The sequence below is a fragment of the Plasmodium berghei genome (genome assembly GCF_900002375.2).
Source record: "Plasmodium berghei ANKA genome assembly, chromosome: 10".
In the NCBI taxonomy this organism is placed as follows: domain Eukaryota; phylum Apicomplexa; class Aconoidasida; order Haemosporida; family Plasmodiidae; genus Plasmodium; species Plasmodium berghei.
In genome coordinates, this window is record NC_036168.2 from 827744 (window position 1) to 846398 (window position 18655).

The 18655-nt window shown below is 22.6% G+C and overlaps 4 protein-coding genes across 4 annotated transcripts; 1 reads left to right on the forward strand and 3 right to left on the reverse strand.

Moving 5' to 3' along the window:
• Nucleotides 1-1960: 1960 nt before the first annotated feature.
• PBANKA_1019900 (conserved Plasmodium protein, unknown function) lies at nt 1961-5845 on the forward strand (the record flags this gene model as incomplete). The annotated part of the gene is made up of 2 exons (XM_034565287.1): nt 1961-5537; nt 5745-5845. 2 exons carry the CDS (start codon nt 1961-1963, stop codon nt 5843-5845), a joined length of 3678 nt encoding a protein of 1225 aa, XP_034421998.1.
• Nucleotides 5846-5954: 109 nt separating this feature from the next.
• On the reverse strand, nt 5955-10352 carry PBANKA_1020000 (conserved Plasmodium protein, unknown function; the record flags this gene model as incomplete). Its single annotated transcript, XM_034565288.1, has 4 exons — nt 5955-9806; nt 9947-10026; nt 10113-10155; nt 10305-10352. 4 exons carry the CDS (start codon nt 10350-10352, stop codon nt 5955-5957), a joined length of 4023 nt encoding a protein of 1340 aa, XP_034421999.1.
• A 349-nt stretch (nt 10353-10701) lies between these two features.
• PBANKA_1020100 (serine/threonine protein phosphatase 7) lies at nt 10702-15314 on the reverse strand (the record flags this gene model as incomplete). Its single annotated transcript, XM_034565289.1, has 16 exons — nt 10702-10816; nt 10903-11063; nt 11144-11248; nt 11390-11493; nt 11629-11985; nt 12083-12387; nt 12484-12641; nt 12776-13293; nt 13379-13459; nt 13542-13702; nt 13787-13866; nt 13984-14109; nt 14290-14382; nt 14469-14595; nt 14715-14853; nt 15080-15314. The coding sequence occupies 16 exons, from the start codon at nt 15312-15314 to the stop codon at nt 10702-10704; spliced, it is 2865 nt and encodes a 954-aa protein (XP_034422000.1).
• Nucleotides 15315-16085: 771 nt separating this feature from the next.
• Nucleotides 16086-18349, reverse strand: PBANKA_1020200 (peptidyl-prolyl cis-trans isomerase, putative; the record flags this gene model as incomplete). The annotated part of the gene is made up of 8 exons (XM_034565290.1): nt 16086-16112; nt 16279-16338; nt 16486-16515; nt 16639-16712; nt 16890-16947; nt 17043-17108; nt 17199-17941; nt 18130-18349. 8 exons carry the CDS (start codon nt 18347-18349, stop codon nt 16086-16088), a joined length of 1278 nt encoding a protein of 425 aa, XP_034422001.1.
• Nucleotides 18350-18655: the final 306 nt, after the last annotated feature.

Here is an 18655-nt window from a genome sequence, read left to right on the forward strand (position 1 = left end):
AACTTTTCTATACACAAAAAATGACAACATTTATATACATATATAAATGGATATAAAATAAAATAAACATGAAATTAAAAAAAACATAACAAAGTTTAAAAAACTATACATATATATTTACTTAATTTTATAAAAACAAAAATATGAAATGCTTGCAAATATAACTATAGAAAAAAACATTAATAAAAAAATTAGTTGCAAAAAATGCAAAATAAAAAAATAAAATCAGGAATTTTTTATTCATTCTTAGCATAAAATAAGAAGATTTACATATATATCATATTTATACGTTGAATTTTTTTTTTCTTAATTTGAAATTAATATATATTTTTTTTAAATAAAACACTATATAATACACATGGATTTGAATAAAGCGAATTGTATATATTATATTTGTTTTTTCTACATATTTATATATATGGATGTTTATTATTATTTATATTTATTCTTTGTAGTTTTGCTTTGTATAATAAATAGTGGACATTGAAATATGCTAATTTTATTTTTCTCTACACATAAACATTTATACATATATATATGTATTTATTTAAAAAGAAAAAATTATATATGTTAATATTATATAGGTTTAATCATATTTAGTTCATTTTTTTTTGTAATTTCAATATATCTATTCAAGGTTTGCCATGTAAACCGTTTTGAACATATATCCTCTCTTTTTTAACTTTCACATTTAAATGGGAAAATAAACAAAATAAAATATTTATCATTATTTTGATAGTATGATAAAATATATGCCAATAAAAGAAAAAAAAACATTCTATAACACACATAGCTCTATATAGGACTGTCTATTATTATTTTTTATTTTTAAGAAGCATAGTGATATGTGTAATCATATATGAATATTTCAGGTATAGAGAGAGCAATATGATTGTCATTATATCGGTATTATTATTATTTTTTTTTTCACATTAATATTAAATTTAAATTTCTACGAGAAAAATGGTGAATTAAATAAATTTTGAAATATATTTTGATATCATTTAAAAGGGCTTATATATATATTTGTATAAATATTTTTAATATTTTCAGCACAAATTCGTTTTGTTTTTGTAACGATTTTTTATGTGGCTTACATTTCATTAAGTAAATACTCAATATACCCTTTTTACTATAAATATTGTTATTTTTTTTTTCGAGTTTTATATATTAGTACCATTTTAGCATTAAAAGAATTATTTCTATATAGAGCTGCATGTGTTGTGTAATATTAGAAAAATAAAATTTCGTTGTGATGGATATAAAATATATCTTTTTCCTTATCAAAAAGTTTAATGTAAAACATATTAATAATGGGTATATTTTTTTATAAGACAAAGTTGTGTTTTTGTGAAAATGAGATGAAAAATTCAAAAAATATGAATTTGGTTTTAAGAATAAAATAAATTATATTCATTGTATTAAAATAATGTTTGCACTTGATAGCACAAGGATTGGTACATTTCTCTTAAAATTCCTAACATTATTTTCTTTTGTTCATTAAAATTATGTACATATGATAATTAAAATACATTTCGATTATCACTAAGACCAAGATTAAACATTCTGACTTGCTCATATTTTTTTTTTTCACTTTTTTCATTTTTAATAATCAAAAGTACACCAAAAATATGTTAACGAAAAACAATAAAAGAAGAAAAATGCGAAATTAAAAAACTGTCTTTTGAAACCTAATAAATTTTCTTAACTTTATTTTCACACTTATGTATAAAGTACAAAAGACATGTAAAAAAAGCATGTAAATACATATAGCTAACTAGTGACGTGGGGAAATAAAACATAAAAATATATTCCTAGTCAGGCAAATAATTAGTTTCGAAAAATACCTAAACGGGTTGCAAATTCAATACTGTTTTTTATGCTTTTTCATTGTGCTCCTTCTTTCTTATTATCCGAGAATTAAAATATATATATATATATATATATAAAATAAAGATAAATGGAAAGTGGTTTTTTTCGAAACTTACAAGAAGATAACACATGTGCGTCTAAAAGTAATGAAAATGAATTTCATTTGGAATATCCAAATTTGTTAGAAATAGATAACGGGCAGGGTGCGAAAAAAACAACGAATAATATCGGAAAAAATGAGAAAAAGACAAAAGTTGTTAAAACTAAGTTTATATCGGAAAATGAAAAATTACATATATTGCAAAACTTAAGAAAAACAAAACTGATAAACTTAAGTCGAACTTCAAAAATGGAAAGTAATGAAAAAAAACAAACAGAAGATGATATAAAAAAAATAAAAAAAAATATATTTCCTTATCACTCATTTTGTATAAATTATAAAGAAAATCGTTTAGAAAATTCAAAGAAAGAACATATAGATACAGAATTAAAAATTTTAGGAAAAAACAAAAAACAAAAAAAAATAAATATTAACAAGCTTACACTTGGAAAGGATAGCACAAATAATTTATTTGTTGATAAAAATGAAATAAACAAAATAAATTCAAAACTCAATTCTATAAAAAATAATGGTAATGAAGATATATCATCAAAAAAACACACTTCCTTTGAAAAAGGATTATGTAAACAGTTTTTACAAAAAAAAATCGCTAAAATAAAACTCAGAAGTAGTAGCATTAGTAGTAATAGTAGTAGTGACATGACAATAAATATGGTAAATAAGACCCGAGAAAATGTGTATAGTTATAGAACTAGCCAAATTAACAAGCATAAGATAATCACTAAAAATATACAAAACATAAAGAATATGAAAAAATCACAAATTTATAAGGCATTGAACAGTAAAATCAGCAAGGAAAGTGATAGTAATATTTCCCACTCCAAAAAATCGGAAAATACATTTTTTAGATACAATGATAGAAAAAATAACACAAAAAATGAAAATCTGAAATTTGAAAAAAATAATATTGGCAAGGAAAAATATACACCATCTTTTGCTGAGCATAGGGAAGACAAATCAATAAAAAAAACAAAAATAAAAAAGGTAGAAAAAATAGAAAAATCGGAAAAATCAGAAAAAATGAAAAATAGAGGATCCATCGAAAAATACGAAAAGCTACATCAAAATAATAACAATAACCACCATAATAAAGAAGCAAAAAATTTGGTAGTAAAAAATGGAGAAAAAAAAAAAAAAAAAATATATATTAACAAACAAAGTAATGAAAGAATTTACCAAAACATAATAAAAAATAATAGTTCAAAAAATGATTATTTAAGTAAAATAAAAAAATACAATTCGTTTGCTACTAATGAAAATGATTTAAAAGTAAACAAAATGTTTATTGTAAATGATAATTTAAATAACAACTCATTAATATTAAATGTATCTTCATCGTCTGATATTATTTCTTCAATTTCATCTTATACTAAAATAGGTTCTAAAATTAAATGTAAAAAAGAAAAAACAAAAGTAGATTCGATTGGAGAGGTTGATAAAACAAATCTAGATTTTCAAACGTTTGTAGAGAAAAAAGAAACCGAGAAATATAAACATATCAAAAATATAATTTCTAAATATAACTATAGTAATAAAATAATGGAAAAAAGGGAAAAAAAACATAACACATCTTTATCTTCTAGTAAAAATTCATATAAAATGTATTATAACGAAAATAGAAATAGTTTTGAAATATATAATATAATAAAACAAAAAAAAATTGTAAAAAAATTAAAAAAAAATATATTAAAGTCTATTAAAAAAATAATTAATGCTAACAAAATAAAGACACCTCTTTATTTTCATTCGAAATCTTATTTTTTTAAATTTTTGAAAAAATTAAAATTTTTATTATCCAAAAAACTGAAAGAAATGAAAAAAAGTTCTGGAAGTACTGGAGAATGTAGTGGTAATATAAATGGAGAAAATATTTATGAATTATTTTTGAGACATAAAGACAATAATTTATTACTAAAAAAATATTTAAAACAACAAAAAAAATTAACAAACAATATGAATAAATATAATATATATCATAAACATGTGGAAAGTAATTCTATACAAGAAAAGGAAAAAGAACAAATATCGTTTTCATGCACAAATAAAAGTGAAAAAGACAACGAAATAAAAAATAAAAATATCGAAATTTTTCAAATTAATCCAAAATCAAGTATTATATATGACAGTAATAACAATAGCAATAAACGGGTTCAAAGCTTTTATGAGATAATTGAAAAAAAAAAACACAATAGTGAAATGCTAAAATCTATAAATAATGTGTCAGGTATTTGTGAGTATAAAAAAGAAGATACGAACTATGAAGAAAGAAATAAAATCGGTCAAAATTGTGAAAATAATGAAAATAATGAAAATAATGAAAGTAATGAAAATAATGAAAGTAATGAAAATAATGAAAGTAATGAAAATAATGAAAGTAATGAAAATAATGAAAATAATGGAGATGTTGAAGGAATAGATAAAGATATAATTGAACAACACACTGATACTACAATATGTTCAACAAATATATTGGAAAATAAAAAAGGAAAATTTGAAAATTTGGATATCAAAATGATTAAAAATAAAGACATTACTTTTCATATTACTGAAGGCCAAAATAAAAATAAAGAAAATCAAATAAATACCTTATTTGAAAATTTTAAAAAAGAAAAGAATTATGTTTTGAATGGAACGAAAATAAAAAAAAATAATGAAACTTATCATAATAATACTAAAAACCAATTTAGCAAAGACAAATCATATTCTATATTAATTGAGGAATGTAAAGAAAGTAAAGATAAAAAATATACAATTACTAATTTACCAATTGTTCAAGGTTCTTCAAAATTAGACAATGCATATATCAATAAAGATTTTGATAACCATGAAAAATTAAATGATGTTATAAATAAATATCCTATTGGGAAACTAAAGATTAATTCCTTACATAATAGAATTAAAAATAATTTGATGCAAAAATTATTTTATTTAAACTGGTGTGAATACAGAGATAAACAAAAAAGATACGAAAAAAAAAAACATTTAATGAAGACCCAGAGAAAATATTCAGGAAATATTATACGTTTTGGAGTGAAAAAACAAAAATACAAAAACTACACCCCACTTTCATACTTACAAAAAAACAATCATAATTTTATTCATATTCCCACAAACAATTCAATTCAAAATAGAAAAACAAATTTCATAAAAAAATATAAAAATTTCCAATCCTATAATGATAATAATTCAAAAAATTATAATAAAAATTCGGGAAACATTATTTGGATAACTAAAAAATATGATCATAATATTATTAACAAAATAAAAAAAAACATTTCTAATAATTATAATAATATGCTTACGTTTTTAAAAAATATATTTTACAAAAATTTTTATTTATTTAATAAAAAAAAAGAACAAAAAACTATCTTTAAAAATAGATATATTAATCATTTTGAAGACAATGTAAAAAAACAATTACAATCCCATACAAATGTTAGTGTTGCACCTAATATATTTTTACCAAAAATTAAACAAAATTATGAAAATTCACAATTTCGAAATAGTATAATTCATAATGGACAACATCATTTTATTAAAAATGGTAATCAGCATGCAAATACTTGAATCTATTTATGTTTATATCTATAAACATTCATACATGTATGTATTAATTTGGGTATCCATAAATATATATATATATACATTGTGGTGGTACTTATATAGAGCTATATTCACGTTTTGTGAATATTTTGTTTAACACTTTTTTATAGTTTTAAAATTTTTTCTTTGTTTCATTTATTTGTAATAGATCGAGAAAAAAAACGTCTAACAGTTCATATGCAGAAAATGAGTAGACACAAGAAAAGAGTTCATATATTTAGAAAAAGAAAAGGAGCAATCACAATATAGTATATAAAAAATAAAAGAAAATACATTAAATAAAATTCGAGAATATATATATATGACTTCATACATATACGTTTTCTTCGATTTTCATGATACTTTTGTACATTCAACATTATATATATTCAATAAGATCTTCATTTTGATACAAAAAGGCATGAGCATAATTTACTATTTGTATAAAAGCAACTGAAAAATAATCCAAAGAATCTTGTATATCTATTTTACTATATAAAGGAATACTAATTATATATAGTATACTTCTTAATAGTGAAGTTATAATAAATGCAAAAAAAAATACAAGATATGTAAAGAAAGAAAATATAGAATTATTTAGAATATATATATCAAGCAAAAATATAAAAACAAAAGAAACAAATAAGGATACCAATTGAAGAAAATTACTTAGTAATAAATAATTCGAGCAATTAGTATTTATGCCTTTGTCAGAATTTTTTTTTTTTTTAACACTTTTATTATTGCCGCTCATAATATTTTTAACATTTTTGTGTGCAATTTTTTGGTTTTTTTTCAAATAAATATTATTATTTTTGTTAAAAAAATTAAAAAAACGGCATAAGCAATTGAAGCTTGAAACTTTAAATGTTGTCTGTCCATTTGTATTTATATAAAAGTTTGAAAATTGTAAATTTGGAATATATTTATTTGAATTTACTTTAAAAAGTTTATCACTTTGTTTATCTATTTTGGACATGTCTTTTCTATCCATCTTTAAGTTCTGAGTATATTTTTTCGTATTTTTGCATTTTATACTATATTTTTTTGGTTTTAAAAATGCAAATTTTGGCATAAATATATTATTATTGGGGGGTTGATAACATATGCCATTTTCTTTAGAACTTAGTTCATAATTAAATTGATTAATCAAATTTATATTTTCATTTTCGTTGTCATTCATCCAAATTTTACATATCTTATCAATTTCGTTGTATATATGTGTTTTTTTTTGCAAATACCTATTCTTATAACACCCCCAGCTATGCTGCTCATGCTTAATAAGATTGATTGTAAAATTATTTATATCAAATAAAAGATTGTTGTTGCAACGTTTTAGATTATTTGGTTTATTATTATTACTATTATTGTTATTATTTTCTTCATCACCTTTCACTTTTATTTCACGTTTTAAAATATAATTTGATAGCATGATACATCCTTTCTTTTTTATCGCATTGAATACAATTATGCTAAGTGTGTTATAATATTCCCATTCTACATTTTCTGTAATTTTGTTTACATTTGAAGTTTCGCTTAGATCGGTTTCCAAAAAAAAGGCATATTTACTACTTTCTTGTTTGATAAAATATTTATTAGAAAAATAATATGAATTGAATAAATTAACTATATGATTTGGATCAGAACAATGAGGATATTCTTTGTATGAACAATATATGTTATATTTTATTTTATATACACACGTATATATATTTAAAAAGTAATTAATAAATGGTAGAACATAATTATTTATTTCATCATCTATTAAATTATGTCTAATATTAAAGTTTCCACTATTATTATTGTCAGCAAAATTATTCGAAAAATATCTCAAACAAGCATGAATTAAGTCCGGATTAAATAAAAATTCACCAAAAATTGAAATATTGTTTGCTACAAAATAAAATATATTTTCTATTAATAATTTTCTGTTAATGCCAATTATACTATAGCAACTATTATCTTGTATTCCCATATTTGATGAATTTAGACAAATTATATATTTTTTAAAATCTTTTTTAATTAAAATTTTATTTTTATTTTTATTTTTCTTACAAAATAATAAAAAATGGAAACAATAATTTCCCGTTTGATAATTTAGTATACTTTTATAGTTTGGTACTTTCATAAATTTTTTACTTATTTCTAATGTTTCTACATATTTATTTGATGATATTTCGCTTTTTTCTGCATAGGAAATTGTTGAAATTGTTCCAGATTTTTCTGTTTTTTCAAAATTATGAATTTCCAACTGTTCATTATTTTGTTGCAATATTTTATAATTTTGTTTGTTCTCACATAATATGCACACATCATAGTTTTTTTTTTTTTTATTACTTGTAGATACATATTGTTCTTGTGTTGATTTTGAATTTTGATAATTCGATAATTCGTCTTTACATATAATGGAGGTACTTACTGTTTGTGTTCCTTTTTCTTTCTTGATTATATCTTTTTGGTTTGTTTTATCAAAAATCTTTTTTAATATTTCCTCTCCTATTATTTTGTTATACATTTTCCCATGTTCTACATTTTTATTTACTAATTCGCTATGCTTGTTTATATTATTAATGTTGTAATTATTGGTTGTAATAATAGGCACTGAAATGTTAGATATATTTTTAGATGATAAAGGGAAATGTTTTTTTAGGACAAGTTTAGTTTTTTTATTATTTGTTTTATTTATTTCATCTTTTCTCTCCTTTTCTATTATTTTATTATTTTCGATTAACATATTTTTTTTTTTAATGATAAATTCTAATTTTTCATTTTCTTTTATTATCATCAATTTTTCATTATCTATAGTGTTAATTTTTTTTTTTAATTTTTGAATTATATTATTACCATTTTTTAATTTTTCATTTTCTTTTTTTAACTCTGTATAATTTAATTTAAAACTTTCGAATTCTTCTACATGTTGTTCGCTTATTTTTAATTGTTCTAAATATTTGTCTATTTTTTTACTAAGGTTATTTTTTATGTTTTCATTTTTGTTTTTATATTCGTTAAATTGTTTATTAATATAATATAACTCAACATACATATTAATTGTTTTTAAAAAATAAATTCCAAAATACCTGTTCGTTAAATAAAAAAGTATCATTATAATATTTATATTTTTTTTAGCTAGTTCATCATTATTCATTTTCCTGACTTTGTTCAGGTGTTTATAAAAAATTGCACACACTTTATTCATGTTTTCTTGGCTAAAAGCATGTTCTATATCATCTACGTTATATTCACACTCCTCTGATTCGAGAAGGCTTAAAAATGTGCCATCAGTTAAACACTTATTATGTTTCCATTTATTATTGTCATAATTATTATCATTACTGCTAGCACGCTCATAATTATTTCCTTTATTGATATTGTCTATGTGTGATGTTACATTTATATCAAAAATTCCTTTGTTTACGCTATCGGTTTCTTGGGGTTGTGCTTCAGAGTTAAATGAGGTAAATGTGTTTAATTTACTAAGTTCGCTTTGATAATTGTTATTTCTTGAATCATTGTAAATATATTGCATGAAATTTGTACTCGATTCGTTGCCATTATAATTGCTATTTTTAGACATAACATCCTCTTTTAAATGAGCATTACCATAATTTCTATTATTGACAGTATTTATTTTATTTTTATTTTTATTTTTATTTTTTTCTGGTGATTTTTTTTTTTTTTTTAAAAAAATATGATTTTGTTTACCTAACGTGTTCATAAATTTTATGATATTTTTTTTTTTGTTCATATTTTTTCTTACATTATTTTCCTGTTCGTCATTATTATGTATTTTAATGTTCTTCTTATTAGACATCGTATTTTGCTCAAAATTTAAAGAACTGCTTTTACAACATTCTTTTCTTATACAATTAAATACAAAAGTTATTAATAAAATAAACTCTTTAGCAATTGGATGTATATTTATATAATTTTCTTGTATCATAAATTTTAACATTTCTTCTGCATGCTCATATGATATAAATTTAAAATTTTCATCAATCGACTCGCCATATTCACGAGATGATTCATTTATATATTTTATTTCTTCTTTTGCTGTCGACTTTTTTTGATATTCCATATCACTACCACATATACTTATTTTTTCAACTTCGGATATTAGATCATCACTACTATAATGCTCATGTTCAAGTTCGTTTTCTTTTCCATACTCACTTTCATAATTTTCTTCACAATTTCCCTTTTTTTCTTTTTTTTCAATTATTCCAATTCCTAGCTATGAACAGGGATCAATATCACCACAAGGTTAGATGGTTTTGAAACTTTCATATAAAATATATACATTAATATATGCACACGCATGTTTCAAGCACATTGAATAAATATATATATTATATGTTATTTATTTTTTTTTACGTCTATTAATTTTTGTATATTCCAAGGACAATCTCCAAGTTTTTCTTTAATGTTCAAAATAACAGATTCGTCAGCCACACCTTTAGAGGAAATAAAATAGTAGTTACTTATTAGGAGTGTACATCACATTATTTCTTGTATTTTTATTTTTTTGTTTTCAATGAACCTGAGTTCAGCAAATCACTAGTATCAACTGTATTGGACCCTTTCTTAAAAAATAAAATACGAAAATAAAAATTATAGTAATAACAAGTTATTTAATTTTGAAATTCTAAAACCACATATTGTCTAATACATAGCATGTAAAAGAATTAACATCGTGACACAGTTACAGCTTTTTATTTTTATAATTTTTTACTGATAAATTTGTTAAGAACAATTTAAGTTCCTCTATCACTTTTGGCATTTTTACAAAATAATTTAAATTTTATTCATTATTACGCTTAATAAAATATGTACAAACATATATATAATGCATATATGCTAAATCGAAAAAATATAAAAAATTAATAAAGGTTGATAAAAATAAATGTTATACATTTTTTAAAGCCAAACAAAAAAAAAAATAAATAAAAAATATAAAATGCATAAATTTTAAATTAAAAATTGATATGTTATATATTTATATCATATATTACATCCTTGTGATATATGTTTTTTTTCCTTATTTTTGTAGGTACACACAAAAACAAAATGAAAAAGTTATAGTATAATTTTCAAAAAAAATATGTGTGCGTTTCCAAGCTATTTTATCATCATATATAATAGACAGGTTTGAATGAATTAAAGAATTCATCATAGTTAATAGATTCGTCCGTTTCAACGATATAAGACAAAAGATCTATCTGTTCTTCAGTTAAAGGCTTGCTTCTAAAAATGGTAACAAAATATGTAAAAGTGGAAATACCGGTGAATGGGTTTTCGTTTTTTTTTGTTTTTTTTCGCCCTTTTCTTACTTGGAGTGTTTCTGCTCCTGCAATAACTTATTAAGTTCTAACAGTATGTGCCTAAGTTGGATGCTTGTGATTTTCCCGTGAAAATTATCCTCTAAATTTTTTATGCACCTCTTGAGAGCAAACTTGTTTTCATATATAACTGTGCATATATGGCACCATATCTATCAAAAAAAAAAAAAATTAAAGTATGGCGAAAAAGATAAATGACTTCAAAACATGGGGAAAGAAAAGAAATAATTACCTCGTCAACATAAGAATATTTACTTTTATTAACAACATAAAAAGCTTGTAAAAATTCCAAAAAATTAATTTTAGATGATTTTGTTATATCTATCGATTTAGCTAGCTGGAAGAAAATAAAAATTATATATATGATGAAATATATTGTTATTAATAAAGTATCATTAGTTAATGTACATGAACAAATAGCTACATATTCATTCGAAACAAATATACATCCTTACACATTCATATATTTAATACTTACCTCCAACAATATTTCATCATCCACTTCAAATCCCGCCTCTTTACTTATCTTGTCCATGTCAAAATTTTTTATTGCCTTTACAAAATCAGAATAATCTAAATAACCTATATATAAAAATAAAAAAATAATTATTTTGAAAATTTTCTACAAAATATAAAAGATGAGAAATAAGAAAACAAGTACTAATGAACTAACAAACTTTGAAATGCTTTTTTAATTTTTGTACAAAAGGTTATTACCATCTCCAAATTTGTCAAAATTTTTAAATTTTTGAAATAATGCAACAGATTTAATCACACTAGATCTTTTTCTTCTATCTGCATTTTCTGATTCATCTTGTTCTTCATAAAAACGATAATGGAAGTTTGCAATTTCTGAACTATCAGCTAATATATGTTTTCCAATTGTTTCAATTAATTTTTGAACCTTCGCATTGTTAATATATTCTTTATTTATAGCTAAACGATAACATACTCTCATTTTACCAATAAATTCAGCTACATCTATTTTATCATTTTCTTGAATCCTATTTTTGTTACATAATGAGTTACTATTAATCAAACGCATTAATATTCTGACTTGTTCAGCTGAGAGATCTGAAAAAAAAAAAAAAATTCAACGTTTACAATGCTAAGCATGCATATGTAATAATATGAACATACATGGAAAAATGTTGATAAAATATTATATTACTGATATTTAAATCTTTTAAGACTTGTTCAAATTCTGAAAAAGATACTTTTCCATCTAAGTTTTTATCGAATATCATCAATGTTTCTCTTAAGCTTAAATCTGCTTTTAGTAAAGCTTCATATAAATGTTCAAAACATTCATTTTTCCATTCGGATTTTAAAAATGTTTGACCCGGATCATAATTAATTTTAAATCGGCTTAGAACATTATTATAATTTACATGATTATTTTCAATCATTTTAAATTTTTTACATAAATAAATCCATGGTACATTTTTCGTTTTAGTAAGTTTTTCCAGTTCCTCCCTTCAAAAAATCAAAGCATATGTATATCCATATTATATGTATGGATCATAATATATGAACAAATTTATTTCATGAATATTTTTTTCAGATTCTTACCTCCATGTATTTATATGAACTTTTCCAGTGTTTTCTTTGTCTTTTTCATACAAATTATTCCAAAGATTATTTTTTTCATTACATATAAGTGTGCTCAAAAAATTCAATATATCAGTTAATGCTCCTTCGGGAGGGATCTGTTTGCTGTTTCGTTGTTCCTAAAATGGGGAAAAATAAGCAGTGATAGAATCAAATGAGTAGTGATAGAATCAAATGAGTAGTGATAGAATCAAATGAGTAGTGATAGAATCAAATGCGTAGTGATAGAAATGATCCTGGGCAGGATTCTTACATTTTTTTCAAGCTCCAAAATATTAGAAGAATTTAAAACCTTTTCTCGCAATTTTTGATTTTCTTCAAAAGTTTCTCTAATCACATCAAGAGATGGAGACATGTACTCATGAACTTCAAAAGTTAAGTCTTGATTAAATATAATAGCTGCTCCTAAGTTTTTTATTTTGTTACAATAATTAGATGCAGAAAATAAAGTAATACATTTCCCTTCATGATGACTTTCAATACCTTTTAATGTTTTGGGAACTTGATGTGATCTAATTATAATATCAAATTTATTTTTTTTTAAAAATGATTCTGTTACATCCGGTCCAAATGCTATACAATTATTTCCTCGTGCATTACCTCCAATACCTTTATCTTTTTGAGGATCGGACCATAGCAAATCAAAAATTATTGTATCTTCATATTTTTCAGGATGAAGAATTTCGTGTTTTTTTCGATCTAGTTTGTCAATATCTTTCACCGATAAATCCTGATATCTGCTCAGTCCACCATGTACTACAAATATTTGGTCTAACATAAAAAATAACAAAATAGTAAAACCCAAAAAACAAAAAAAAACAAAAAAAAAACAAAAAAAATTGTTATTTCTAATTACTTTGAATATTCACTGATAAACTTAATAGTTCAAATATTTCTTGAAATATGTCAAATACAGACTCGTCATATTTAGAGAGAACTGAAAAAGAGGAAAAAATGACATATCCATGGTTATACATGCATACAAATTAAATAAATATTTTGAACTTTTAAATCAATACCTTCATTATGAAATCCATACACTTCATTCATATAAGAGCATTCATGATTCCCTCTGTTAATTATTACACTATCATAATTACTTAGTTTAAAAGCAAATAAAAGAAAAAATATTTCGGCAGCGTTTTGCCCCCTATCCGCAATATCACCATTAAATATATAGCTGCATAAAAAATGTGAAAATAAATGTGTTATTTTTTTTTTCCTTTTTTTTCCTTTTTTTCCTTTTTTTTTATTTTATTCGAACATGTTGTTTGACGAGGGTAATCCAAATCGGTTGAAGAGCCACAAAACATCATTTAGTTGTCCATGGACATCTCCTAATACCTTTAAAAAAATCGGAAAATTTTGAGAATTCATGTGTGAATAAGATATAAAATAAGCGAAGTATATAAGTGTCAATTAGTTAGAAATTAAATTATTTTTTTTCTTCAATCAGCTTACAACCAGTTTTGTGTCTTTCGATTTTTTAGTTAAATCCAAATTTAATACAGAGCTTTTGATATTTTCTGAAAGCATTTTTTTAGTTTCATTTAAAATTTTATATACCATACTGATAGGGAGCACATACTAAAAGATGAATGAAAATAAATATGTTGAATATGTATGTAATGAAAAAAAATGTATATACTCATTCTGAACTAAAAATGCAATGAACTCAATGCAGGTTTAAATTGTTAAATCATGAAAAATATCATTTTATATTATTTTTATATTGACTACATTATACATTTATTTATTATATCTTACATTTTTTGTGATTAATAAAAAATTAAAAAGTTCAATGGCAAATTTCCTGTTTACTTTATCCTTCAGTTTTGGAATGTTAGAATCATAAGACATCTTAAAAAAAAAATATAAATATTTGTTTTTTCCCAAAAGTTTGAATAATAAAAAAATATATAATTTTTTTTTTATCAATGGATTACCTGGTATGAGATAGTAGAACCAGAAGAAATCTGATTAGAATTACTTGAAAAATATTTGGAATTAAATTGAATAATACCACTTTGTATATCTTCATTTATTTTTTTCATTAAAGGGATATAAATTTCTCTGAAAATAAAATAAAATATTTCATCATATAAGTTTTGAAATGTTATTTTTGAAATATATTAATATATACACATATATAAGTACATATTTATTCAAACACTTGTTTATCATTTTCTTACTCATGATTGTTCAGAACTATATTTTCATGTAAATCTTCAAACTTTCTCCAAACTTTGCAACAAACATTTGTATGGAATTCTTTTCTAGAACGATATCCTCGATAAATTTTTTGTATAAATATACAAGCGCTTTCTTCAGCTGCAAATATAAAATTAAAAATATATGTATATATTAAATTAAAGAATAATAACATTAGTTGTTTGGTTATATATATACAACAGTATGTGGATCATCCATAAATAAATAAACGAGCCAATCAATCAACAGTACAGTACTGAATAAGATAATACAACAAATGATAAACATAATTTATAATAATTATTTGTGAAATATATATATATATATCCAGGTTTTGGAAAATTACTATTATACGGTTTTATAGACTCATGGGAGCATATTACTATTAATCCATTTTCAGGGGTAAACATTTTCTTTCCCCTGTATATTCCATCCATATAGCCATTTTTGTTTAAATATTTCACTGCATATATTTTATTTGTTTCATTTTTGTTATTTGTATTGGATAAATACTCAATCCATTGAACTGTTGCTTTGTGGCCATATACCATAACAATGTCTTTAACGCTATAAACATTCATATTTTTTTTTAAATATGTTATTTATATATATAGTTATTTTATAAACACATACACAAATGATGATAAAATATGTGTATGGATATGTATGTGTGTATATATACGTATATATGTGTATATATATGGTTGGTATTTCAGTACAATACCAAAAATGGAAAAATATAAAATTGTGTTATTACATATCTTGTATTTTGTTATTTAAAAAAAATAATTTAGCTTTATTATTTCATCCCAAAAAATAAAATAATGAAAAAAAAATATATAGAACAAGTTCCATGGAGACACATTATGCTAGCTCCCCACATATATAAACATCATTTATTATCTGATTATTTTTGAATTGTTTTCCCTTTTTTATTTATTATATGTTTATTTTTTTATATTATATATAAAATAAAAATTAAAAGATAAAATATTTCAATTAAATCATTGAAATTAAAAAAATATTATATATATGTATTATCAATGCATGCACTAGCGACAATTTTTATTTTTTTAAATAAATTTACACACCCAAATTATTTTTTTTTATGGCATAATTGCCAAGTCACAATTGGGTGTATTAAAAATAATAATCATAATAAAACAAAAAAATATGAGAAAAAATTTAAATTCAAAAATATATGAATCTCTTAAAAGATAAATATATAAAGGAATACAAAAAACTCGTTTACGCACAAAAAATATATCATAATATATATATGTATAAAATATATACGCTTGAAAAAAATAAATATCCTTTAAGATATATAAAAATTCATTTTATTATTTTCATTATTTTTCTCTTTTCTTTTTATATTTCTGTAATAATAAGGCACAAAAAAAGTTACATATCACATGCCGAACAAATTATATTTTGTTTAATACTATTATTTATATCGCCTATCATTGTCTCTGGATACATGCATTATGTATGTATATAGCACATCAAATGAAATATATTTTTCGATTATATATATATACTTACCTTCATATTAAAATTGGGGTTGTAAGTTTCTTTCCTTTCGTTGTCCATCGAATCCACAACCTTTAATTATAAAAATCAAAAAAATAATTTAGTAAAAGTAAGAATGATGGAGATATATTAATCAAATGAAGCAGCATAACATGTTAGTTAATAGGATGAAATGCATGTGCACACATATTTATGACAATTTTTTATGAACGTTCATACATTTTTTTTAAGGTCTTCATAGTCATAAGCCTGTGAAAGAATAAAAAAAAATTATCAATATATTTTTGTGTAAAGAAATTATGACTGTTCAGAAAAAAAATTAGTTTTTTTATTCGCATTCATATTATATAACTACAATAAATAAATTATTACATTGGAGGAATCAATGCGAAATTTCAACCCTGTTGTGTTTATCCAATCGGGCTTCGATACAGTATTTTGACTACCTAATAACATGAGAATAAGTTTGCCACTATATAAAATATGCACACAAATATATATATATATATATATATATGCTCGTATTTTATCCGAAATATCATTAACTTGTGATAGCATAATCAGTTACGTGTTTTTATTAAACACTTTTTTATTTACGCATTGTTGTTATTTTTTGTTCAAACCCTTCTTTGAAAAAAGCTCCTTCAGGCGATTATCAAATTCTTTTAACTTTTTAAGTGACTGTAAACGAATAAATAAACGAATAACAGTGGAAAGTAATAACAGTGCAAAATAATAACAATGCAAAGGAATAAGTAATAATGAATTATAGTAACCTCTTCTTCTCTTTCTTTTTTGGACATTTTTTTGCGTTTTTTTATTTTCTTCAAGTATTCTTCGTCCTGAATAAAAAATTGAAACAGCCAAAACGAATTAGTGTAAGTTTGTCCATTCATACAGTATATTATTTTACACACATATGCGCATATTACTAAATCTGTGATTTCATTTAAGGATGAGGGACTTTTATTTTTCTTTGGGTTCAATTTTTCTATTTCAGTTGCTTTTTTTTTCAGCAAATTTATTTTTGCTTGTTTTTCCTCCTCATTTTCATCCTCCATTTCTTCCTCTCCTTTTTCTTCCTCTTCGTTTTCTTCCTCTCCTTTTTCTTCCTCTCCGTTTTCTTCCTCCTCTTTTTCTTCCTCCTCTTTTTCTTCCTCCTCTTTTTCTTCCTCCTCTTTTTCTTCCTCCTCTTTTTCTTCCTCCTCTTTTTCTTCCTCCTCTTTTTCTTCTTCCTGATCCGCATCACTTCCCTCAAAAGTGAAAGAAAGCAAATTTGGTTTTAGACTTTTCTTAGGCTTTATTTCCGAGCTTTCCTCTTTTTTTTGTTTTAATTTATCTTCTTCATAACGAATAGAAGGAATTAAATGGTGAAATGGATTTTCAATAACTTTTATATATTCAATATATGGGATATCTTCTATAGGTTCATCATTTTTATTAGTTTTAATATTATTAAATTTTATCAAATTATATAGACTATGTTTAGCTACTTTTCCAAATAAAGTACTTTTGTTATTTAACCATTCAGATTTATCAAGGGTAATAAAAAATTGACTACCGTTAGATGGATTGTCTATATTTAAATTAGCAAAAGCTACACATCCCATATATAAAAATTTTAATCGACTATTACATTCATTTTGGAAAGGCTCCTTAAAGGCATATTCATTATCTGCAAATTAATTGAATATAAAAAAAAAAAAAAAAAAGTTTATATGTAGATCATAAAATTTGGAATATTCAAAGTCTGATAAATGGTGTATACATATGCTATATTTTTATTCTGCTTATTATTTTTGCATTATTCGAGATGTAAATATATACACATATTTTTTTCATGCAATAATAATGTTGTATTACGTAATCCAGTATTTGTGTGGTCTCCCGTTTGAATTAAAAATTTTGGAATAACTCGAAAAAACTTATTTTTATTATAGTAATTATTTAAACACAATTGAATAAAATTTTTACAAGCTATTGGGCATTCGTTACTGAAGAGCAAAATTTCCAATTCACCTAGGCTGGTATATATGATTACTTTTCCACATGTTTTAGGCTCAATGCTATAAACTTCCGACATTTATTTTTAGTATTTTTTTTTTATAGTTATATTATTTTTATATGCCTAAAAGAATTATAACATATAGCTAGCTATATATATATAGCAATATATGCTATATTTTATTACAAGAATATTTTATTTTATTTTCCTAAAATGAGAACTAATTGATGATCATCAGATGTTTGTGCAACATTAAAATTGATATGCAATGTTTCCAAACTTTTAATCACTTTATTTTTTTTACTTTTTTTTATATTTTTATTATTTTTTTTTTTTTCACTTTTTTTACTTTTTAAATAAGGGTGGAAACAAATTTTATGTTAA